Raw genomic sequence first — 17,125 nt, forward strand, 5'->3', positions numbered from 1 at the left:
ACATATTTATTGACTTTTAACTCCCTTTTTTATTTTGCTTTAAGGTGACATTGGGGTAATTTTCCCTGACTTTTGGGAGGATATCTCCTACCTGTATCTAAGCAGTAACACTTATTAACATTCTCTTCATAGATTTTTGGAGTGCTTGGCTTAGCTTAGGGATGAGCAAATTGTATTTTAATAGAATGTCATGTAAACTTCATTTCAAAATTCTAATTCCAAGAATTAAAGTAAACATCTAGAAATCCTTCATGTACTTCCTTCTTTTTTTCCTCTCTCATTTTTCTTTCTTTGTGTTTATAGCTGGCTTCCTCTTTTTTTTTTTTTTTTTTCATTAGAGACGGGGGGTCTAGCTCTTGCTCAGGCTGGTCTCGAACCCCTAGGCTCAAGCAATCCTCCTGCCTTGGCCTCCCAGAGTGCTAGGATTACAGGCGTGAGCCACCATGCCTGGCCCCAGCTGCCTTCCTCTTTATACTTACACATCACTTTTTCCTCCTTTCACTGATGTTAGATGAACACTAAGGGTCTTTCTTTTATTCTTACAGATATAATTTTTCAAACTTAATTGTAAGTAAACAGGTTGCCTGTATAATATGAGAAACAATCATATTACCACAGAAAGAGACTAAACAAAAATCCTAGTGCAGCTGAAAAGTTTGCTATGGACACTTGAGGAACCTCTGACAATGCATAATTTACCAAATTGACCATTCTCCTGAAATTTCACATTAATGAAATTTACATTAGTGGTTCATAAATAATGGTGGTTTTAATATTCAATTTCTTGAAACTTCATTTTTGGTTAACAACTTAATATCTTGTAAATAGTGTAAGATGAATAAGTCAGCCGAAGAAAATCCTTCAGATTTTAATTTGTTGTTTATTTTCTGCATATTCAAAAAATATTAATAGGCCTTTATTTTTCTTGGAGGTGTTGCTAACTCAGCAAATTATGAGGTAGATAAAGTTAGTCTTCAGTGAAATCCTAACTCTTCTAGTGAACCTCAGCCCCTCCTTGTGGTATCTCCTCCATTTAGTTCAGAGAATCCAACTCCATAGGCCAATTTTTTTAGTTAGAATCCTGGCTCTATGCCAACTGATTGAGTAATATTATCCATCTGTAACATAGGATTAGCAATAATACCTACTTCTTACAGTTACCATAAAGCTTAAATGATTTAATAAATCATGGGCCTGTCCTCCCCAGCAGTGCCCACTCTCCATTTCCTGAGTTACAATTTGTGTACCCTCTGTTTTATTCTTTCAGAGTTTTTGTTTGTTTTTTATCTTGTGGGGGACAAGGTCTCACTCTGCTACCCAGGCTAGAGTGCAGTGGCATGATCGTAGCTCACTGCAGCCTTGAACTCCTGGGCTCAAGCAATCCTCCAGCCTCTGACTCCCAAGTAGCTGTGACTACAGGAATGCACCATCATGCCTGGCTAATTTTCTTATTTTCTGTAGAGACAGGGTCTCACTCTTTTGCTCAGGCTTATCTCAAACTTCTAGCCTCAAGCGATCTTCCTGCCTCAGCCTCCCAAAGTACTGGGATATGGCCAGGCACCGTGGCTCATACCTGTAATCCTAGCACTTTGGGAGGCCCAGGGAGGAGGACTGCTTGAGCCCAGAAGCTCAAGAACAAAGTGCTAGGATTATGGGTGTGAGCCATCCCACCCAGAATTTTGATGGGCAGTGGCTAACATGATAAACTGATTGGCCAGGGATGTTAATAAATGATGAAAGCCAACTTGGAAGAATGCGGGCTGTGGAACCAGAGAAATCTGTATTCAGATCCCAGGTTGTCACTAATGAGCTGCATGCTTTGGGGCCAAATACTTATCCTCTTTCACGTATGGTACCTTCACTGAAAATTGAGGTAATAATAGGGTTGTTATCACCTATTGAGAATCCTGGGAATTCCATCACAGAAGCTGAACCACTGTGAGGGACACAACATGCTGATGATAGGGATTAGACCTTGTGCCATCGTGGTAGCTGGTTAGGCAAAATGCATCCCTCCTGCATCTGAAGTTGTGCCTGAAGTCAGCAAGGGCCAGCAGTGAGGGAGGGAAGATGGATATGAAATGGGGGGAGTGAGGACAAACGGGAGACCCTGAAAATGAGCTGGGACCCCCAAGGACACACTGGAGCCTGCTTCTGTCTTTTACTTGCACCTGCATCTGTGTTTCACTGTCCCTAAGCCTCCAACTTTGAAGAAATTGATGACATGTGGAAGAGTTGTATATGAAACTGGCCCAGATCTGGAGAAACTGCAGGAGGATGCAGTGGGAGCTGCAGGAGCTGTTGATCCGTGCCAAGATGAGCCACCTGGCCCTGCACCAAACTTCCCAGCATAAATATGGCGGCCGCATCACTTCTGCCTTCCAAGGCTTGCAAAAATTACGCACATCACCTATCATAATTTAAAACTACGAAGAGAAGGAAACTCTCAAAACATCTATCTGGCTTAGCTAATTGACGCACTATAAAGACATCACACAAGTCTGCAAATGTCAAAACCTTATACACTCCATCATAGGTGTGCAAGAAATTATAGCTCCTTCATGTTATATAGCTGACTTCTTCCTGTTTCCGAGCCCCACTGCCATAGTGCTGAAAGGAGGAAGGACAAAAGCTTAGCAATTAAAAGGATCCTCCTTTGGTTTAAATAGTATTTTTGGGTAAAATCAATCTCTTTCAGGTAAATGCTAGGTATTTAAGTGTTTCTTCACTAACCCATCCCAACCCAGTACTTATTTCTTTCATCCGTTCTTCGAGCTAAGATGGCATCTAGATATGGCATCAAGTTTAGAAGATCATGTGAAGATACAGCATGTTGGAGGCCTCAGATTCACAAGTACCCACAGGGTAGCCTGCTGACATCTGCCACTGAATCTGAGTTTGCAGTAACTTGTGGCCTCATTTTAGCATGGTGAAGGCTTGGTGGAAGGACCAACTCATGCTGGTTATCTCAGGGCTTTCCTCACTTTAAAACTGAAAGCCCCATGCTCTGCGGATGGCCTCAGTCCCAGGCAAACCTGACTGATTGGCAAGTAAGTAGAATTGCCTTTAAATAGGCTATTATCTGATATCTGCCAAAGGCATTGAAGGGTCTTAAAATTATAGCCCAGTAAACTCTCTTGCCTGATATTATACCAATGTTAGTCCACAGAAAGCCAAAGGGTTTCCACGTGTAAATTTGATTTTAAATGAAGTTTTGTTGAACCCACCCCACCCGAAATTTCTTGGTTTGAGAAAGACCATATGAACCTGTCTCCTTTGGAAAAAAATTTGATAGAATTAGTATGACAGGATTAAAAGAGAAGCTGTTAAATGGATATATATGAAGTAGGATCTGCCTGTAATTTTTCTTTTCCTTTCCTTTTTCGTTATTTCCCTTTTCTCTCTCTTTGTCTCTCTCTCTTTTCTTTTTTCTTTTTTATTGGGCCTTAGAAACAGGGAATTGAGTTAATAATTCTCAGTTCATGATATACCATCATCATTAGTCTATAGTGTATGTGTGTGTGTGCATATGTATATATGCTTTTATTCCCACTCTCACTACCATTTGCCTCCTTCTGTAGTCACCCACTGTAGTGAATTTACTGTGCATCCTTGGATATGTATGTATCCTTAAAAATGTGCAGTGTTGTTTTGTGAATGTATCTGTTTTAAATTTATAAAAATGGCATGCTGCTACAGATATGCTAATTGTTATTTTTAACTCAACATTGTGGCTTTAGACTCAGCTGTGTGCTATATATGCATGTTGATTGTTGCTGTTGACCACGACATAGCCCACAGGCTATTTCTACCACATGTTTTCATCTCTGCTCCTAGAGATGATCACCTAGGTTTCCCATCATTCCTGGATCCTCAAGAAAGCTGCAGAGGAACTTCCAGGATCAACCTGAGGAAGAAGCTCCCAGGAGAGAGTAGCTGGGAGCTACTCTGAGTCATAGGGGTGCACATTCTTGACGTCACTAAGTGCTGCCAGATTGCTCTCCAGATTTCTTGGCTTGTATTTCTTAAGTATTTTGGCAGGATTCACATTAAGTTGAAAATTTGATTTTGTGCCAACGTTCAGGAGCAGGTTGGAGTAATTTTATAACTGTATGAAAAGTGATAAAGAAATCTAATATTTAAGGTGTTTTTGTTTTTTCCTTTAAACTGTCTTCTAGATTATTTAATTAAAAAGCAGCATTTTTGGGAAATGGTGCATGCAGTATGTGGTTTTATCCATATCTATTCATGTGGGTCATATTTTATGAAAATAACTTTAACAAAATTCTACTCTATATCGTTTAAACAAAAATTATATATTGTACAATATGACTAATAGAATAACCAAACATTTTGTGATTATCATGTACATTTTACATTTACAAATGCCCTAACACAAAAGAAGTTTGCTCCAGAGAAAATAATAAAAGCTGCCATTTATTAAATAACACCTCTGTGTCAGTGAAATAAGGACTGTTTTATTATGCTTCACACAATATATATGTGGTAGTCATTATTTTGCTCAGTTACAGGTAAAGAAATGAATATTCAGAAAGGTCAAATCATTTCCCACAAGATTGCACAGCCCACATATAAAGGAGCTATGTATGATTCAGTTCAAGGACTGCATTAACCACAAAGCCTAGGTATTTCACTATGGACTTCAAAACAAGATGTTGTAGTGAATATCAAGCAAGCATGTTGGCTGGGCATGGTGGCTCACATCTGTAATCCTAGCACTTTGGGAATCTGAGGCAGGAGTATCACTTGAGGCCAGGAGTTCAAGACCAGCCTGAGGAACATGGCGAGACCCCATCTCTACAAAAAATTTAAAACACTAGCTGCTCATGGGGGTATGTGCCTATAGTCCCAGCTTCTTGAGAGGCTGAAGCAGGAGCAGGAGGATCACTTGAGCTGGGGAGTTTGAGGTTGCACTGAGTTATGATGGCACCACTGCACCATAGTACAAGCAATAGAGCAAGATAGAGCAAGAACCTTTCTAAAAAAAAAAAAAGAAAGAAAGAAAGAAAGAAAGTATGGCTGTGGTTAAGAGAAAAGTCTTATAGACTAGATGTCCAGTTCTGCCACTTAAGAACTCTGAAATCTTAGCAAGTCACTCCGACTCTCTATGCCTCAGCTTTCTCAACTGTAAAAGATAATGAAAATAATACTACTAGTACTACCTAATTGCTAGGGTTGTTTTGACTCATAAATGACTAAAATACATTTAAAGCATAGGACGGTTTCTGGGACATGTCCCAGTCAGTCTATTATTATCTATTATTTTTCCAAAAAGGACTGTACTTTTGTTCAGATATTCACTTTTTTCCCTCAAAGCCCTGTTCACCGGAGGGAAGCTGAACCTGTCCCCAGCTCCAGGTGCAAGTCCTGGTTAGTCTGAGTTAAGCAGCATAATTCCAAGCATCTTGGTGGTGATTGGTACTGGAATGGCTCTCATATGCAATTATGGCCAGTGAGACATAAGGTTTTTGCTGGGGGTTTCTGGAGAAGCTCTTTGTTTGCTTTTCTGGGCAGAACTAGTTCCCTGACTGTTCAACATACACGAGGAAGCACAGAACACCAACAATGACTAGGCACCCATCCTTCAGCCGTGAGGGAAACCAGCCTTAGGAGGCAGCCAAGGCCATACAGGTAAAGAACATGAGTCATTGGAGGCATCCTTGAGACGCTACATAAACCAAACATGAAGCCTTCTTTACTTCTAGACTCCAACCTATTGTTTAGGCCAATGTGAGTTGAATTTTTGATGCAGTGGGCTGCTGAGTGAAAGCTGTCTTCATATAAACAGACCATGAATAAATCCTATTCCTTTTCCTAGCTCTGAGACTTGAGCAATTAGGAGAATGATCTACTTCAACTTGAGGGTGAATTCAGGCGCTAGAGGAAAATTGCTTAATGTTGGAATGTTAGAGACTAAGAAAGGTTTCCTAGGAAAGGTTGGATATATGAGAAAGATTCTCGGAAACAGAAGAGGGATTACAAGAAAAGGGCATAGTGAAAGAAGCTGAAAATAGAGTTAAAAAGATAAACAAATGTGATCAAAATATTACCAAAAAAGAAACAGAGAAAGAGTTGGGGAAGACAGCTAATCTAAAAGGCTTGAAATTTGGATGATGATTAGGGATCTGATGGGAGTAAGGAGCATGGAGCTAGAAGGTGGGCAAGAAGTACAGGGATGAAATTAATCAGCTTCTCCATTCCAATCAGAAATTTGTCGTGCAGTTGTGGGATGACTGTATAAATGAATATTTTAATCATAACCTTACTTATGAACCAAAATTGCACATAATTTAAACTATCATATTTATTTAAAATCAAACAAACATTTACTGCATGTTACATTGTGCATACAAAGATAACATAAAAACTGGTTCTCCACAAAAATGTATAATTTTAGCATAGCAAATATCAAATAAAGACAAATGATATCACAAAACTGGTGAACAAGATTTGTAACATATATAAAAGATTGTTTGGGGTTCTTAAATAATCCAGGTGGAATAATTTAGAAGGAGGAAAGTGGTTTCCCCAGCTCATGTCCAAAGATCCATTGAATGACACATTTTTCTCTCTAGGCTTGTAATAAAGAGGGCATATCTATTAATACTTAATGGATGTGGTAGGACACATACAAAGACTCTCGTTTCTTCTCTTCTCAAAACAAGACAGTTGATAGTCTATGTTTTAAGATCCCTTTACAAAGCACAGCACATGCTCTTCTTTCTTCAATTTTCAAAGACAGATGATCATAAACAGAATTTGTCAATATTATATAAGGTCATAGAAGATTAGTATTCTTAATATATATAAAGAACTCATATATCAATTACAAAAAGACAAACATTATGATAGAAAAATGGGTAAAGAACATTAAGCATAAATTCCATGAAGAAATACCCATGATCAACAAACATTAAAATAATTCAATTCCACTGATAAATATTCAGTTACACTATGTGTGATTTGATAAAATACTTCTTGAGTGCAATAATGAGGAGAAATGCTTGTATAATACTTAACTGTGCTTCAGTGTTCTATGTTACATTTGTCAATTCATTCAATCTCACAACAACCCAGTGAGGTACATATAATTATTATTCTCATTTTACATACAGATAATAAGCATTTATGTTAAGAGAAGGTTAACTAAATTGGCAGGACCACACAGCTAGTGGGTGGCAATGCTGAGATTTGAACCAAGGCAACCTGGTTTGAGAGTTTATACTGACTCTCATTCCAGTGATAAGTATCAAAATTATAAAAAAGACAATATGAATACCATTGAGCTATGTTCCACTTATTGGGATTTATTCCAGTTCTACTTCTGATAGAGAATGAAGATATAAAATAATGCTCATTGTAATATTGTTTATAATATGCAAAAACTGAAAGCAAACTAAATTCATTAATAATGCATTCAGTTTCATAAAGATGATCCATCTATACAATGGACTACTAGGGAAATATATATATATATATATATATTTAAACTATATATATATAACCCAAAAAAGTGTTGAGTTTATATTGTGAGATGAAGAAAGAGTATGAAACTGGATAATAAACTGGTCGCCATTATTTGTAAGAACAGATACATCGGAGAAAATTTCTGGAAAATTTTACAATAAATGTTAATGTTTATTATCTCTGAATGATAGATTATTTTTAACAAGAAGCACATGTCATTTTTATAATCAGACTAAACATAATGAAGGCATTTCATTTTTTTTAAAAAAAAAGGAAAGAAAGAAGAGAAGAGAAAATTAACAAAAGTGGGGGAAAAAGTGGTATTTTCTTCAGTGTAAAATAAAAGAGGCTACCAAACACAATTTGGATTACTGAGAAATTCTTCATAGACAGCAAATTGCATCTTGTATCAGTGTTATTTTAGTTGATTTATATCTTAATTATACTTATTTCAAGAACATTCTTAGTGTAAACCCTTTCTGAAAAAAAAATAAATTCATATCATTTAAATAATTAGAAAACTTTTCTTAACTATCTTCTAAATGAAAACATTTCTCTTTATTCAATACTACTTATCAACTTTTGAAAGAAAAAACTTCTATTAAATTTTTTTGTGCAATGACTAATAAATCATTTTCTAGTTTGACTCTTCTTCCATCTTATATGAGTTTGGATTGACTTTAGAGGATTTGCTAAGCTTCAAACTGAGTGGGAAGTAAGCAATGGGAACAGAGTCATTGGATTTACAATTTCTGGCCACTATGAATTTTACCTATATAACAGTTATTGACTGCATGCAAATCTATGTTAGAAATTTTTCCAATTATGACAAATCAGAATATATTTGAATGGAAGTACATTCTGTTTAATATAAAAGTGTGCAGAGAAGAGGAGAGAAATTACATTAAACTAAAATAGGGAAAGGTATTTAAAATAATGAATCATTATGAAGAGCAAACTATACAAAATTTTTCTGAAAATTCTCTTCCTTTTTGCACAGGTTCAACTATATTCTCAGACACTCTAGTGCCCTCAGCATTCTAAGTATTCCTTTGCACTTGGGTTGAGAGTGGGAGGGTATATGGCTCCTCTAGGCAAAGGACATATATTTACTTTACATTAATAAACAATAAGATATTCTGAATTTACAAGTTAGGAGCCTAGACTTTAGACTTGCTTTGCATATTCTATTGTAGTATATGATCATTTTGTACTGTAATTACAGAAGATCATTAAAGAATTCAAAACATACTATAGACATTTTATTTTATTCTTTCAAAATTTCAGGGAGGTAAGAGGAAAAAGATGTCAATGTTTTCATTTTACAGGTGAGACTATACTAAGATTAAATAATTGATGTCCAAATCCATGGGGTGGCAGAACATATAATAGCAAAAGCATCTCTTTGCATCTACATAGGTACTATTCTAGTTAACAGAGTTTTTGTGTAGAATTTTTTATACCCCTTATTTTTAAAATTGATCTTATCAAGTAATAAATTATTAATAAATAATATTAATTATTTATCATTTTTATTTGAGTTTGGGAAAAATGGGCAAACAAGTGGCTTCAGAAGCTCAAAGGACAATTACTGATGATAAATGTGATCGGTGACATTTTCCTGTTTTTGTCTTCAAGCTATACTTACAACATTAGTTTTAGGCTGTGGTTTCTACATCATTATAATAAGTAGTAAAAAATAAAAAATGACAGATAACAAAATAAGTTGTTGCTTTTCATTAAGAAACAAATTGGTTTAATAAACTTACCACAGCTCAAAATTTTGTGAAAATCTCTGGAATTATGCAGAAATGTCTAGAAAATATTATTTCAGTAAATCTTCATTGAAGAACTAAGCACAAAATAAGGGTGCAACCGAAATATATAGTGATTGATTTATTAAGACACGAATGTAAGGAACTGGCATAATTGGTTTATTACATAGAAAACTCTCAGCTATTTGAGACTAGTTATGTGGGACAAAATGATTTCATTATTGGCATTATGTAGAACAAATAATAAGGTCAATATTCTCATTTGCATAAATTACTCAAAGACCTCTAATAAATATGACCCTAGAATTTCCCTTATCAGAAAGAGGACAACAAAAAGAGATAGCTTCTAAATAATGGAATCCAAATAATACAATTATAGCTCACATCACAGTTGATAGTGTATTTTATTCAAAAATAACTCCATTGCAGATGTGAGAAAAACAAGCAAATACAACATAGCCTAGTTCTTTTTTTTTTTTTTTTTTGAGACAGAGTCTTGCTTTGTTGCCCTGGCTAGAGTGAGTGCCGTGGCGTCAGCCTAGCTCACAGCAGCCTCAGACTCCTGGGCTTAAGTGATCCTACTGCCTCAGCCTCCCGAGTAGCTGGGACTACAGGCATGTGCCACCACGCCCGGCTAATTTTTTCTACATATATTTTAGTTGGCCAGATAATTTCTTTCTATTTTTAGTAGAGACGGGTGTGGGGGGGGGTCTCACTCTTGCTCAGGCTGGTCTCGAACTCCTGACCTAGAGCAATCCACCTGCCTCGGCCCCCCAGAGTGCTAGGATTACAGGTGTGAGCCACCGCGCCCGGCCGAGCCTAGTTCTTTAGTGAGGCTAACGTTGGTTTAAACCCAGGTTCTTCCACTTCCTATTTATGTACACTTGGTCAAGTTGTGGGAAATATAATAGTATTAGCATCTACCTAAAACGGTTACTGGGAGGTTTGAATGAGATTATGAATGTAAAGAGTTTAGTGCCATGGCTGTCACATACCAAGGATTATTACATATTAGCTCTTGTGGTTGTTTTTAATACCTTCCTTCTTTTTCAGTGACTAGGACCCACTAGATGCAGCACAAAATCAAGGTTAACTAAATGCAGGATTTAATCTATTTTTTCTCTATAAACCATCTCTCTCAATAGTCCCCTCTTAAATAGGATAATAATATTATCCTAAGTAATGTCTCAGTGACTTTAGAAAGATCAGTGTATAATCTAATTGAAAGTTGCCACAATTTTTAATTTAATACCTCACTTTAATCTGATTTTCTTCAAATTCCTCATTCTGTTGTGTCTGATAATTCATTACTGCAGAGACTGCACAATTACTGTAAATCACTTACTCTATTTTGGTATACATATAGTTTTATTCATATCACCTTATTCCTCTTAAAAATGGCATTCTGTATTGTCACGATACCCCTTCTAACACTTCATTTTGCCAAAGATAGCAGAAAAGCAAGATAATAGCAAATAACTCCTAATGGATTACATGTCAACAGACAAGAATTATAAGGATTGATACTGCTCTATTTTCTATGGATTTAACTGATTCTGTATTAGTCTAAGAGTAAAACATATATCCAAAATGTATCACTTCTCTAGCATAATATATTATCAGCCTCATCTTGTAAAAATAGCCACCTCATTTTTAATGGGCTTTCAACTAACTCAACTTCAAAGCATCTTTTATTGTTCTTACCAAGTTGGGAATTTTAAAATAGTGTCAAGGTGGCCTTGTTATTATCTCCTGCTTTATTCACTTGTGCTATTAGATACAATTCTGATCATAGTTTATGACGCAAAAATTACCAAGATAAGAACAAGTGCAAATGCTAGCCTCAATAATACAGATAAATGTATTCCACAGGAACTATTTTGATCTGAACCAGCTGAGTACTTTTGCTTCAGCTACGAGAGTAATTTTATATAGTTACAGCTTAAAGTTAGGGCACTTTGGGTAGATAATAGAAATAATACTAATTTATGAAAAATGACCAGGGAATCAGAGAAAAGAAAATATAAATGATGAAATTTTCTTTATGAGAAAGTTCTTGTAATAGAGTATTTAAAAATTACTGTTATAAGTACTAACTTATGCTATATAAACATATGTGAAATAAATGATTGATTTATTTATTCTTTGAAAAATTCTCCCAAGCTTTCTGACTTTATGGCTCTTTATCAAATGCATAAAGACAATATGAAAAAAAATCACAAATGAGTTGGTTTTAAAGTATTATCTATGCAAGAGGTGGAAAAAAATTCTCTTTTTCTCCCATTTCACCTTTCCAGCATTTCCAAGTCTTAGAATATAGCATTTTAATTTTAGGTCTTTTAGCATTTAACTCAACAAGCAATAATTCCCAGATTCCCTTTTCATCCTTGGAAGTAGGGATGATTCAGAGCTGGGTTGGAACCCTGCCTCTTCTCACTGGAAACACCCACAGACACATCTCAGTTTCACTGCTGTTCTAGGAATTGGCCCAATAATATAGCAAGTTAATTTTTTATCTTTTTTTCATGAATATATGCCCCCTAACAGTGGAATGAAGCAAAAACTAGTTACTAAGCTGAAAATAACCAAATACTGATTACTTAAAGATATTTTGAATCAAGCTGTGGCTCTTGGCTTGGAGATGAACAAGTATATTTGTAGTCTTTCCTTTGTCTTGCAGTTGGCAAAGCACTCGCAGGTGCAGGCTGAGTGAAACCTTCTGAGAAAACTGATAGGCCTGGTCTTTGCCACAATGAGCAATACACCTGGAAGCTGGTCTTGCCCAACAAGAGGACGACAGTGGCTTCCCTTTCAGTTCTTCCCCAATGATAGTATTTAGCCTGCAATTTTCCCTATCCAGGGATCCTTAAAAGATCAAAAATTATTGTCAGTGAAAACATAGGGTATATCCAAGCTAATGATGCAAGGTATTAATTTATCTCATTTGCCAAAAGACCTTTAAATATTACTGGATCTACTTTGTTGAAATATTGGTGCATATTTTAAACTCATTGCAAGTGCTTTCTTTGCTTACCTAAGCTAATTACTTCATTTAATTAGGCTACAGGTTCCTAGCTCACCCAAACTTTTCAGTGATATTACAATTTTCCTAATACATAGAAAAATCTTTTATAGTCTGGGAAGTGAAATGACACCATTTGACTCAACTGATATCACAGATTTATTATGCCCCAGTGCTTACAGATGGGAAGAATCCATGAGGTTTACTTAAGTGTGTCCATTCCCTTAGAGTTCAACTCTTGTAATGTTTTTCTTCTTATACTTAACTCTTTTGGAAGTGCTCAAGCTTGCATTTTCTTATGTAAAAGATTTTCCTAAGCTCCCTTTTGGCCTACTTCATTATTTGGCTTCACTTCACATGTTCTCATTTTTGAACTTGTTATTCTCTATGGACAAAGTTTTTGACATCTGCTTCTCTTTAATAATGAAACTGTTATACATCCTGGAATTACCATGATCTGCTCATGTTCCTTACTTTTGCTATAGCAATTGCATGGGTGGACCGAGGACATCATTATGAGCTTTGTTTTATTTCGTTTTGTTTTTCAAGTAACTGGAAGTCTCATTTTCCTAATTCCTCAGTGGAACATTTTTAGATTCCATCCCTTCTCCTCTCTTTTGTTAAATGTTCTTAGTGTCACTGTGTATATTGTGAAACACATAAATATCAAGTCATGGCTATAGAGTCAGCTTTTTCAATAGGTAAAGAAGATGTAACAGATCCCTCCAGCACAGAATTATTTGAATAAATTCTATAACATTCTACATTTCCAGGCTATGAAATTCACAAAAATATGTTCATACTATCAATTTTAAATGGTTTCTTATTTATTTAGGAAGTTATTGTTTGCTTATTTATTTGTAGAAAGACAGACCAAAGGAGGGGGAAATTTGGGACATAGTGGCAAATGTTATTTTATCATATATCTGTATGTATTAAATGAAGAATATATCATTTTATTCTGAAAAAATAACGTTTAAAAGCATATCAAATATCTGGCTCACCACTTCAGGATCCTCACTGGCTATTGAACTACTCTAATAGAATCTCATCTTTCAAAGAGAAAGAAGGCTCAGAAGTTTAATAGCCTCTATTATTAACCTTTGCTCATTCTTCAGTTAGCTCCAAGTATTCAAAAGACAATGTCTGGAGCCTTTTTCATCAGTTCCAACTGATGCCATTTGGTGTCATACAGAAGTATACAGCTTTCCAGGGACAGCATTCAATTGGCAGTGAGAAATCATCAATGATTAATTTACAGAACCCATCCTAAGCATCTGGTAGTAGATTCAGGATAATGGCAGTAAGTGACATGCAGCCAGGTGACGGGGTCTCTGCATTCTTCAGGCTCAGAAGCTGGGTAAGGAAGCTGGGTAAGGTGGGCTTGGAAGGGCCCCCTACTGCATGTTTTCAGGAAGGCCTGTCATGCTAGGTACTTTGAAGAGTCAAACTGGGAGAGGAGGCAGTTTGGAATGAAATGGTACATTTAGGGTAAGTAGAGGTAAGCAGCCATTAAGAGTTTATTTCGATGTTATTTCACTGCTTTCTTTCATAATCCTTCCCTATAAGTTTTCCCTTCCAGGTGCCCAAATGCTCACATTCCCATTCCCAGGAGTAAAATGCCCGTGGAAGTCGAAGATGGATGGAGCTGCAACTGAACGTGGAGTCAGACTGCCGGGTAGCAGAATCCCAGCTTCCTCACCCTGTAGGTCTGGGGTGGCTGTTCATATTCTCCCTAAGAAGGGGGTGTCCCGGTGTGGGCACCTGGCATTTTGCCTATCTTTGCTGCCCTGTCAAGGATGCTGCCTCTCTGCACTCACCCGATTTCTGGATGATGGTTTGAGAAGCCTGGTTCTGTGGATTTCCTAAGTGATATTTTCCTAACAGTGATTTCCTAAGGTCACAGCTTAGCTGGTGATTTTGTAGTTGGCTGATTTGAAAGAACAAAAGTGCATCTATTTCAAACATACTGAAGACTTGACGCTGGGCAGTGAGGATTCAGTGGAAAACCAGACGGACAAAGATCCTGCTCTCCCAAAGCGTAAGTTCTGGTGGATTCAAAAGTTGTTTCTCAACGTCTGCGCTGTCCCCACCATCAGCTCTGCTCAGGCCGAGGAGTCCTGACAGGTTGAAGTTCACCGTTCCAGCAAAGGAGAACACAGCGTTCCCGGGGGTTATTGCAAGCTGGCCTCAGCTCTCGGTGGACAAAATCTGAAAGAACATAAAATCGCAGAGCAGCGAAGGAGGCGGGGGGAGCGAGGGGGGGCGCGTCTCTCGAAGTGGCTTCTATTAGCGTCAATACGGCGAAGTCAGGGGACCTAGCAGGAGCCTGAAAACTTCAAGCCAAACAAACTCTGAGATCACACCTCCCACCCTCCTGCTCCCCTCGGGCGAGCCTCGGCCGCCGCCTCGGGATCGCTGCCTCAGGGCTACCCCAGGGGAGGCGGGGGGGGGGGGGCTCGGAGAGAGCGGACTGGCTTTCTCTCCCCCTTCTTCCCCATCCCTAACATGGGCTTTGCCCTGGAGCGCTTCGCCGAAGCCGTGGACCCGGCTCTCGAGTGCAGGCTGTGCGGCCAGGTGCTGGAGGAGCCCCTGTGCACGCCGTGCGGGCACGTCTTCTGCGCCAGCTGCCTGCTGCCCTGGGCGGCGCGGCGGCGCCGGTGCCCGCTGCAGTGCCAGCCCCTGGCACCGGGCGAGCTGTACCCGGTGCTGCCGCTGCGTAGCCTCATCCAGAAGCTGCGCGTCCGGTGCGACTACCGCGCCCGCGGCTGCGGCCGCACGGTCCGGCTGCACGAGCTGGCGACGCACGTCGAGCACTGCGACTTCGGCCCTGCCCGCCGCCGCCGCCGCAGCCGCCGGGACTGCGCCTCAGGGCTGGGGGGCGGCAGCGGAGACGTGCCCGCGCGGGGGGGCTGCGGGCCGGCGCCCGGGACCGGCCGGGGCGGGGGCGTGCGCTGGGGGCCTCCAGGCGCCTGCTGCGGCGGCGGGCGGGGGCCCGGGCCTCGGGTTCTCGCCTGGAGGCGGCGCGAGAAGGCGCTGCTGGTGCAGCTCTGCGCGCTGCAGGGCGAGGTGCAGCTCTCGGCCCGCAGGTACCAGGAGAAGTTCACCCAGTACATGGCTCACGTCCGCAACTTCGTCGGGGACCTGGGCGACCGCCGCGGCCTGGTAAGTGCAAAGAGTGTGGGCATCGGGGGAATGGTCGACTGGGGTGGAAGGAGAAACGGTTCTTCTGGCACTTCAGGATTCCCTTGGAAGGGAGGAAGGATTCCAGGTAGGAAGCATCTGCCCGCCTCACCGTACTTCCCTGTCATTGTATTACGAATGTATTAGTATTACAGTTGACAAGGATGTCCCCTTTCCCCTTGTATTAGCGTTGGAAAGAGTTAAACAGATTCAGTTCCAACTTTTCCCTGGAGAAGTACGGATTGGGAAAACTCGTTTCCCACGCAGGCTCTTGTTCCCCATCTTTGTCCTGCCTGCCGTCTCTGCTTATTTTATTTATATTTTTGCCCCGTGGCTGAAGCAAATCCGAGAAGGAAAGCCGGGAAGCGAGGACCTCTCCGGCCCTGCCTCTCCCCTGGCGCAGCTGCCAGCATCCCCGCGGGCCTGGCAGCCGCACACCTGGGCATGGTTACACTGCCGGTGTCAACTATCTTCTACTCAGTAGGGGACTGTGAGGGATGTGGGGGACCGGGACGACCTCAAGGCTTGAGAGATTGAGAGATGGGATTTCTTAGATCCGCAGAGTTCATCACCCTCACTTTCCCTAAATAATTCTTCCCTGCCTCGGGATCTCTTTATTGGTGGAGTGTGTGTGTGTGTGTGTGTGTGTGCGCGCGCGCGCGCGTGCGACTTGGGGAGCCCAGTCGAGAGCAGCCCCATCCATCTGCGGTCAGACCGGCCCTGCGAGCCCCCAGGCAGCGGCTGTTTCCCTTCTTTGTCGAAGCTGCTGGTCCCAAACTGCGCTCCTGGACCGCCCGCTTTCAGACCGCATAAACAAGCCTCTTCGCAGCACCCCGTGTGAAGAGGCTTGTTTATAAAGCTGTGACTTCTCTCCTGGAGGACTTCTGCACTGTGTTTGACATTGTTGGTCGCTGCCATGGTGAGCAGGGATTTAGCAGAACTTGCGCTCCATTCAAGGAGCTGTTTTCATTCTTCAGCCCTCGGGGGAGGAGCAATCCAGAAGGATTCCCATTTGGGACTGACGGCTTCGCACTGCCTCCAACTCAGGCACCGAGTTTAGAAGCTTGTCCTTGAACCTAAAAAAAAACCTGAAGTGAGAAGGACTAAAATGTTAAAAGGAAGCACACTCTGTATTAAAATATTGGTTGCAAGGATTCCTTCTCTCTCTCTCTCTCTCTCTCTATGTATATATACATATACACACACACACACACACACACATACATGTAAATTTACAAAGTGAGAAGACCCAGGGAAAAGCTGTGTATTACCAGTCCAGGTTTCAAGGTTTCAGGGAACCGGTGGTTGATGGAAAGGAGCAGCAGCTAGAATTATGTCAGAGAAATCCATGCAACAAGTCAAGCTATAGTTCTGAGAAGTGAGGAACAAACTGGCCAGGATTTGCAGACTATCCAGAACCACCTCTGTGCTCCTCAGAAATATTTTTCCACTACCAGTAGGGGCCGCTGTGTGCACTGTCTGGGAAAAGCTCCTGGGAAAAAATGGTAGTGATGGTAGTAGTGGTGATGATGTTTATGGAATTTTATCATTCCAAAGTAATTTCCACATATGTAATTTCATAAGTTAATAATACCTATAACCATGAATAAAACTCATCTATTCCAGTACTATTTCATCCTATATTTAAATGAGTCTT

At 39.9% G+C, this 17,125-nt stretch overlaps 1 protein-coding gene across 1 annotated transcript in view; it reads left to right on the plus strand.

Moving 5' to 3' along the window:
- The first annotated feature begins 14,644 nt into the window (after nt 1–14,644).
- Nucleotides 14,645–17,125, plus strand: part of PDZRN4 (PDZ domain containing ring finger 4) — a 362,351-nt gene continuing 359,870 nt past the window's right edge. The window contains exon 1 of the mRNA XM_069490863.1: nt 14,645–15,450. Within this exon, the coding sequence (XP_069346964.1) occupies nt 14,794–15,450 (657 nt within the window). The 5' untranslated portion in view covers nt 14,645–14,793. The remainder of the gene's footprint in view (nt 15,451–17,125) is intronic.

This window comes from Eulemur rufifrons, chromosome 16 (genome assembly GCF_041146395.1).
Source record: "Eulemur rufifrons isolate Redbay chromosome 16, OSU_ERuf_1, whole genome shotgun sequence".
In the NCBI taxonomy this organism is placed as follows: domain Eukaryota; kingdom Metazoa; phylum Chordata; class Mammalia; order Primates; family Lemuridae; genus Eulemur; species Eulemur rufifrons.